This window comes from Triticum aestivum, chromosome 5D (genome assembly GCF_018294505.1).
Source record: "Triticum aestivum cultivar Chinese Spring chromosome 5D, IWGSC CS RefSeq v2.1, whole genome shotgun sequence".
Taxonomy (NCBI): Eukaryota; Viridiplantae; Streptophyta; class Magnoliopsida; order Poales; family Poaceae; genus Triticum; species Triticum aestivum.
In genome coordinates this window covers 546,738,438-546,747,197 of record NC_057808.1, presented here as the reverse complement: position 1 = coordinate 546,747,197, position 8,760 = coordinate 546,738,438, and the positions used below count along the sequence as shown (strand labels likewise).

At 51.7% G+C, this 8,760-nt stretch overlaps 1 protein-coding gene across 1 annotated transcript; it reads right to left on the bottom strand.

The window, feature by feature from the left end:
- Positions 1-3,640: 3,640 nt before the first annotated feature.
- Positions 3,641-6,463, bottom strand: LOC123123717 (ATP-dependent zinc metalloprotease FTSH 4, mitochondrial). Its single transcript, XM_044544295.1, has 4 exons — positions 6,336-6,463; positions 5,891-5,999; positions 4,838-5,667; positions 3,641-4,751 (listed from the first exon to the last, which is right to left on the bottom strand). Exons 1-4 carry the CDS (start codon positions 6,393-6,395, stop codon positions 3,921-3,923), a joined length of 1,830 nt encoding a protein of 609 aa, XP_044400230.1. The 5' UTR covers positions 6,396-6,463; the 3' UTR covers positions 3,641-3,920.
- Between the last annotated feature and the right edge of the window lie 2,297 nt (positions 6,464-8,760).

The following is an 8,760-nucleotide window of genomic DNA, read 5'->3' as shown; positions in this document are numbered from 1 at the left end:
GCCGCGACGAGGGAGGCGTCGTCGTTCTCTACGACAGCGACGACGACGCGCCGCCACCGGTCCGCCAGGGCGACTCCGGGCAGGGGTCTAGCAGGGGCGGCCGCGTGAAGGAGGAGAAGGACGACAACGACGGCGGCGACGGCGGCGACTTCGCCGAGTTCAGCGAGTTCTTCCTCTAGTCGTTGTCTTTTTTAAGTAATTTTAAGTTTGCTATGTAAAAAACTGTTAAGTCGCCGAAGTTTATACCCGTTTGCCGAATTATATCCGAATTTCTTTTCAAAAAAAAAATTAAAACGCCTTCTGGAGGCGACCCTGGGGCCGACGGCTGGGAACCCGATCGGCCCCAAAAAGATTTTAGCGCCGGGTCGCCCCCAGGCAGCAATTTTTCGAGCCCCCTGGGGGGCCAACGGCTAGAGATGCTCTTACACTCATTGCTAGGATCAAGCAAGTTCCTTTTGTTTAGGGCTTCATTTAGCTTTGCTTTATCCCTGTTTTTAGTTCCCGGTTCGGCTATCTGAGCTTCTCTTGTATAGCTGGTATCCCAAAAAGAGTTGGTGTTGGTGTGTGTTTGTATGGCTCATATGTACTGGTTGTTGCTTTCTTTGAAAAAGGGGAAAAAGCCTTTTTCGGTAGTTCATGAGCTACTCGATCACGCTCCATATTAAAATGATCATAAGTGACATGAGAAAAATCTAAGGACATGAAATATCAGCCATCTATGATGGAAGAAGCAACTGAAGATGAATGGCCATCGATCAACACATTCGCAACCTCCATGTTATCTGAATTCACTTCAATCTTACTCCATAGCAAGGTTCAAGCCAAAACTTACCGCAATTTCCTCTGTTGTGAGTGTGTCAAAGGATAGATCTATCTTTTCATTAGCGGCCTCTATAAATTTCCCATTATGGTCCTGAATAACTACTACAACTGATGCTGCGCGTGTGTCACTTTCAAACCCCCATCCACGCTTAATTTTACATAACCATACTTTGGTTTCAACCAAACATCTGATCCAGCTTTGGATTTCGGGCTATAGCAGAAAATGTAATTTGCTGCTAAGCCTCTCACTGCCATGCCAACTTGAGATGCACTATGAGTTTCTTCTTCCTGTGTCAATTTTCTCCGCTTGTACCATAGATACCAAGCGTCGTTGCCAACTTTTCCCTAAACTTTACCGCTTTCACTTAATGTATGTATGTAGGATTGACTTCACCACCCGAAAGCACTGTAGCAGATCCAATAACGAAAAAAACACCCAGATGAAGCCACCAGCCAGTATGGCTAAATCGAACGCTCATGCTTTTTATTTGTGCGATGAAGAGGATACACGATCTTGTGGTTCTATTATTCGCGGTAAGGTGGTGACCTTGTCGCCAGTAGCGGAGCCAAGATCAGCCCATGTCCCAGCAAGCCGTGTAAGGGCATCTTCAACGCCGACCCTCAAACCGCCCGCATATGTCCGGACCGTGCTGTCCAGACATGTTGTGCCATCCAACGCGATCCTGCAAATAACTTTCTCATGGGCCCTATTGGCAATAGTTGACGCCCACACCATGAAAAGTCATGATTCCCTAAAAAAAAGACATGACTACAATTCCATCTAAAACACAATGGTGGTGCAGGGAGATATTTCGGAATTTGTCAATAGGATGTTGTAGTGCCCGCCTCTTCAGGACACCGTGCAGGCTTTCCGTAAAAAAAGAATTGGAATTGACTATATGTAAGGCCCGAAGTTTTTTATTTTTTGACGTGAAACGTAAGGCCTGAAGCACATACATATGCATACACAAAAACTACTGTAGCTGGCTTGGGACGATTTCAGTTGTTTCTCGGGAAGAAGTTACATTTGTTGTCGCCCATAACAAAGTTGTAACCAGCTGCACGAAGATAAAGGTTAGAGGATCAGATTAGAAGAGCTTGCATATCAGTTGCAAATATCCTAAGCCGAAGATCCACCAATAAACTTGAGCTGATCCCTATCCACACCATACACATACATAATGCTCACATCATGTTCACTCTATGTATAGAACTTAGAGCATCTCCAGCAGCGCCCTCAACAAGGCCCCCCAGGCGATTTTTCGGCCGCCGACGCCAGAAAAACGGCCCAGTCGCGGCCCCAAGGGCCCAGTTTTCGCCGGCTCGGGCCGAAATTGGCGCCGGCGGACCCAACCCGAACCCGGCGCGCTAGGGGGCGCCGGGCGAATTGTTTTTGGCGCGAAGAGCCGCGGGCCCCCCTTGCCAGCGACTCGACTCTCTTCTCGCCGCTTCGTCGTCCTCATCGCCTCGTTCCCCGCGGCGAATCAATGCCAAAGTTGCGCGCGCTGCCGCGCCGGTCAGCCTCCATTGATGCCTCACGGGCAGCGCGGTGAAGGCCGGGCGAAGCGCGTCCCCTCGCCCGCCACGCGTAACGCGCCGGCCGCCGTGGGAGCTCCTGGACGCCGAGGCGCATGGAGCGGCCCGGGGCGTCCTCCTCCTCGTCCGGCCGCTCGTCCGGCTCTCCCTGCCTCCGCCCCGTCAAGCCGGAGCCCCAGGACACGCCTGTCAGCGCGCGCACCCCGCAGCTCCGGCGTCCGCATCGGCGACTCCACCCCCCTCCGGCCGCTTCGTCCTCATCGAGCCCAAGCCGGAGCCCGGCCTCCCCCCGGAGTACGAGGAGATAAACCGGCGCGGCTTCTCCGACGAGGAGGCCCTACAATAGGCGCGGGACGACTACTACCGCAACGAGATGGTCCGGCAGCGCCGGCCCCTGGAGGAGATAGAAGCCCGCAAACGTGGGCGCGAGGACGAGCACGGAGTCGTGATCCTCAACAGCGACGACGACGAGGACGCCCCCGGACCGTCCAACCCGCCGCGCCAACCAGGGGAGGGATGCAGCAGGGACGGCGGCGGCGGAGGCGGCGGCGACGACGACGGCGGCGACTACACGTGGTTCTACAGCCTCCTTAGCATGTAGAACTGCAAGGGCGGGCGGCGGGCGGCGAGGAGCGGCGAGGGAGACGGCGAGGAGCGGCGATGGAGACGGCGAGGAGCAGCCCCTAGTAGTTTTTTTTTTGTTTTTTTTGTAAAATATGTATAAATTTGAACGAACTCGCCGATGTTTGCGTTAAATTTGAGTCGTGTTTGCGCCGTATTTAAGTTTTTCAAAAAAACGTGGGCGCCGCGACTGGGGGGCATCACACCCCAGCGCGCGGTTTAGCGCCAGTGCGCCCCCAGGGGGCGATTTTTAGCACCTCCTGGAGGGGCAACGGCTGGAGATGCTCTTAAAATGACTTGTATGGCTTCTCGAGTCCATAGGCTGAGCACAGAAAAGGTGTTACAGCTACACATATTACACATATCCATATCAGAAAATTGTGTTAGCCTGAACCATTCAGGTAATGTTACCATAGGTCATATCTAACCATGAAATTCCATAAAGAGATCACTTTAAAAACAAATCTCTATGACCAGATCAAGTATCCAGAATAAGAGCTTGTACGGCTGTGCTTAGCGAGTAAACTCATGTTATGTCATATAGTTCTAGTGGCACAATGCATACTGAACTTCAGTTATCTATGGCAAAACAGCTTCAGACGCCCAACAGGAAATTAAGTGGTAACTTAGCACCAGACATATAACAGATTACAGATGACTAAAACTTTAGGCAAGGAGGTTCCTTGATATAACTCGGAAGAAACTCTGGCAGTGTTTGATCTGCAGAATCTAAAGAAACTTTCATCTACATGTGTGGTACAGTATACATAGACAGGAAGGGGGGTATTGTTTTGTTACAGCACTGCTTGCGGTTTGCAAAGCCAAAAATGGCATGACGCCGTGAAAACCACAGGCTACCAACAACAGTAGTACAAAAAGTAGTTCCTGTTCTGTTAGGAGCAAGAAAGATGTTTCCAGACTCTGCTGACTACACGATTAACTCATTTTGCAGACTCTGCAGGCAATACTTGTTTGGCGGCCTGGCCTCCGGCGAGAGTCTCGTGCTTCAGGAGGGCCGTGATCTGGTCTCCAGTGAGAGTTTGGTCCTTCAGGAGGACGTTGGCCAGCGCATGAAGCTCCCTACTATGTGCCGTGAGGATCGTCTTTGCGTTATTGTAAGCTTTGCCTAGCAATTCTCTCACCTCCTCATTAACCAGGTACTTCGGTTGCCAGATCATGGTCTTGGCATTCCAACCGTCGTCATCGTCGTCATTGTCATACGAAACAGGGCCGACCCGCTTGCTCATACCATACCTGGCGACCATCTCCGTCGCCAGCTTAGTCGCCTTTCTTAGGTCAGACAAGGCGAGGGAGCTCACCTTGCTCTCGCCAAAGATAACCTCCTCGGCAGCCCGGCCTCCCATGAGGACATCCAGTTGTGCCAGTATCTTCTCCTTTGAGAAGAAAAACTTATCGTCCTCCTCTGGCAGCTGCGTCACCATGCCAAGATTATCCCCCCCGGGACCGGGAACAATGGTAGCCTTTTCGACAGGAGCAGCGCTGTCCGTGTGGATAGCAACAACAGCATGCCCTCCCTCGTGGTACGCGACCATCTTCCTGCAGCTCTCAGGCATCGCCACCGTTTTGTTCTTGCTGCCCATGATGATCCTTTTCATGGCAGCATACTCGAGGTGTTGTGTCGTGACAGCTTCTGCCCCGTCCTTAGCAGCCTTGAGAGCGGCTTCGTTCACCAGATTTGCGAGGTCTGCACCTGTGAATCCAGACGTCTCCTTGGCGATGGTCTGAAGATCAACATCCTTGGCTTTCAAGACCTGCATCGAAAGTGTCATGGAGAAAAGGTTGTTAAAGAAATTCCATCAGAGACTGCCTAACATTTTTGGATGGAGTACAAACAAACCTTTGACATATGGGCCTCAAGGATCTGCCTTCGGCCCTTAGCATTTGGATAAGGAATCTGAACGTGACGGTCAAAACGCCCAGACCTAACAAGGGCCTTATCCAGTGACGACTCGGGGATGTTGGTCGCCGCGACCACGATGACCCCGTCATTCTGCTCGAAGCCATCTAGCTCAACTAGCAGCTGGTTCAGGGTATGCATCTGCGACTCTGAACCATATGAGCACCTGCTCCCACTCCCAGCGATGGCGTCGATCTCATCGATGAACACTATGCAAGGAGATCGCTTCTTCGCCGCGGCGAAGAGCGCCCTCACTCTTTTTGCCCCAACGAACACATAGTCGTCGTTGAATTCGCTGCCGCTGCACGCAAAGAAGGGCACGCTGGCTTCCTCGGCCATCGCCCTTGCCAACATTGTCTTCCCAGTGCCAGGCGCACCGAGGAGCAGGACGCCTCTCGGAAGCTTGCCACCGAGGCGTGTGAAATGCCCACGGTCTCGTAGGTAGTGTAGAATGTCCTCGAGCTCGGCTTTGGCGCCATCAATCCCCTTGACATCGCTGAACTTTGTCCTAGTTGAATTCTTGACCTCCTTTTTCGAGCCATCAAAATCACAAGCCAAATGCTGAGGGTCTTGCAGGTGCTGTACAATGTCCTCGGCTTTGGCGCCATCGATCCCCGTGACATCTTTGAACTTTGTGCTGGTTGGATTCTTGACCTCTTTTTTGGAACCATCACAGTCACAAGGAAAGAAGGTACGCGAAAGCTGCTTCGTAAGCTTGCCAGCAAATCCTGATCGGCGCCGATCTGGTCGACTTGTAAGCACACCACCACCTGCGTTAAGCATGCACCAGGCAGACCAGCTTATAGAAAGGAACTTGGGAATGGCAAGAATCAACCAACAATGGGTGATAGTATAGATTATGGAATACAATAAGGTCTAGTATTATTACGTAGTATATAGCATCTGTCCAATTAATTCAGGAACAGGAAATTAAGTGGATTTACCCTGTCAAGTTGTAGTTTAAGCGGTGGGCAAAGAAGCAACCACACATACCTGCACCTCTAGTGGTTGTATCTGCAGCAGCAGCAGCAGCAGCAGGTGCTATGAAAGAAGCTTCCTCCTTGTTAACCGCGTTCTCTGCCGGTCGATGCGTCGCAGCAGCCTGTGAACACAAACACGCGGAGACCCAGTCCATGGCAAAACAGGGGTGTTATTTCATTCTGACAGCAACTCAGAAGCAAGCACGGCTAGAAGAAATTTGGCAAAACCCCAATCCAAAACGCTGACCAACCAACGCCCCAATCTATCTAAAAAGGGTGGCATCAATCTGAACTGAAACTCAAACAGACAGTGCTTTGCAGCAGTTGCAGTTTCAGTGTTTCAGCGTTGATCGATGAGCATCAGCTCAGAAAGACTGCTAGAGCATCCCCATCGATCCGACGGGCAGAGCTGGGTACAGCATTAACAATGATGAAAGATAGATAGATAGAGGAAGGACCTTGTGGAGGGCGAGAAGGCGGCAGCACGCCATGGTTGACACCTTTTGGATCATCTTCATCTCAGCCCGAGGAAATTAAAGAATCGCTCGAAACCTTTTGGTTGCTCCTCAACATATATATACACGCCCAAGATCTAACCGCGCACTGAACCTCCGGTCCGACTCTGCGACGCACACCGACACCGGCACCCGCACGGCAACGGCAAAGGCTCGCCGACCTCGTATCGGACTCGAACATGGGGAGCTTTGACGGCCGCCGCCGGCGCTGACACGGAGAGGAATCCGACCAAGAATCGGGAAATTCTCAGTGAAGAACCACCAGCGCTGAGTGACACGGTGGTGTAAGACCACGGATAGGGAAATCAGGAGTCGGGAAATCAGCGCAGTTCTCGCTCACCTGCGCCGGAACTACTCAGACTCAGGCCTCGCTTTGCTTTGGCTCCGCCGCCGCCCCCAAATCGACGATGATGACCGGCTCCCGGATCTGGGGAGTCCCAGTACGGCGGCCGGGTAGCCGCAGCAAGCGGTGCTCCGCCGCTCCTTGCCGAGCGCATCGCCCATGCTGGCCCGCGCTCTCCGCCGGCGGGAGTACGCAGTGGCGGCGCACACTCGCAGACGTGATCTTTATACGGTGAACGTAAGATATTTAGACATTCCCAGTGAACTACTCGACGTCCGTTGGATCGTTTTGCATGAATTCTGAAGTAGGCCGCTTTGTTCAAAAAAAAAAGGAAGTAGGCCGCTTCACAGTCAGCCGGAAGCAAACATCGGCTTTGTGTGCTTCCTCATGAACGTTCTCACACCGTAGTGTCACGCCACACGACCTTATCCTATCACCCACACGCGCCCACAGCTTCGTTCCCCATTTCGCCATCCACTCTCCTCCTTCTCGCCGGCGACCGTGGTAGGGGCGACAGTGGCGTGACACCTCAGCGTATCGAAGTGGCTCCTGCGGGGAGCTCGAGCCAAAGGTGGACACGACAAGCATCTCCTCAACGGTGACCGCGGTTGGGTTGCTTGCACCATCGCAGCGGGAAGGCAACGGTGGCGCGGATCCAGCGCGGGTCGTCACGGTGGTTCCATTGCCTGCCTATTGGGGTGGCTTCATGGGGAGCTCGAGCGGGAGGAGTCGACTGTGCTCGTCATCGCCGACAATGTGCTCATGTCAAGGCACATTCGTGCTTTGGCATCTCGGGTGAGATTGCAGCGGCGGTAGTGTGCCAGGTGTCGAGGACGAAGAGCCGGAGCGGGCCACGGTCCCGGATTTCACAGCTCCGGGACGTCACCATCTACTGCTGCATTGGCGCTCGTGGAGGACGACGAGGCGGAGACCGGGCAACAGTGAGCATCGACGGTGTCTGCTTATGGTGTGGGTATGATCCCAGTCCCCCCCCTTTTTTTAGTTTTTCTGGAGTAGAATTTCGCATTTAATGACACATATCTGAATGTCTACTTCATCCAATTCACAAAACATGTCAAATTCGTTGAGATGCGTGTGTGGAAACTTTAAATGACTAAGATGTGATACTAATTAAGATGTATGGCAGTTTGTAGGCAATTGTAGAAATAATTTCGAGCCCAGATGGCATTTGTTTTGGTCACATGGCATTTGTTTTGTAAAGTATCATGTTGCAATGGAAACTCAAATATATTATCATGTCAGCTCAACTTTTTCACTATCGTGTCTCTAAATCCTGTATTTCCGTTGTCATGTTTTTTTTGCCATGGTAGCTCCATAATTATCGTGGTTAAAACTTGTATGGTAAAGTGTATATATCTCTTTTCCTATGGGCCAATAGTATGAATGTTTTGGAAACGTCCGCATTGCAGTTTTTGTATGACTGCATCAGGGGTCAGCTTTGAGCCCTTACCTTTTTGTCTTGGTGATGGATGAGGTCACAAGGGATATACAAGGAGATATCCCATGGTGTATGCTCTTTGCAGATGATGTGGTGCTAGCTGACGATAGTCGAACGGGGGTAAATAAGAAGTTAGAGTTATGGAGACGAACTTTGGAATCGAAGGGGTTTAGGCTTAGTAGAACTAAAACCGAGTACATGATGTGCGGTTTCAGTACTACTAGGTGTGAGGAGGAGGAGGTTAGCCTTGATGGGCAGGTGGTGCCTCGGAAGGACACCTTTCGATATTTGGGGTCAGTGTTGCAGGAGGATGGGGGTATTGATGAAAATGTGAACCATCGAATCAAAGCCGGATGGATGAAGTGGCACCAATCTTCTGGCATTCTCTGTGACAAGAGAGTGCCACAAAAGGTAAAAGGCAAGTTCTATAGGAAGACGGTTTGACCCGCAATGTTGTATGGCGCCGAGTGTTGGCCGACAAAAAGGCGACAGTGTCAACGGTTAGGTGTGGCGGAGATGCGTATGTTGAGATGAATGTGTAGCCACACGAGGAATAATCGAGTCCG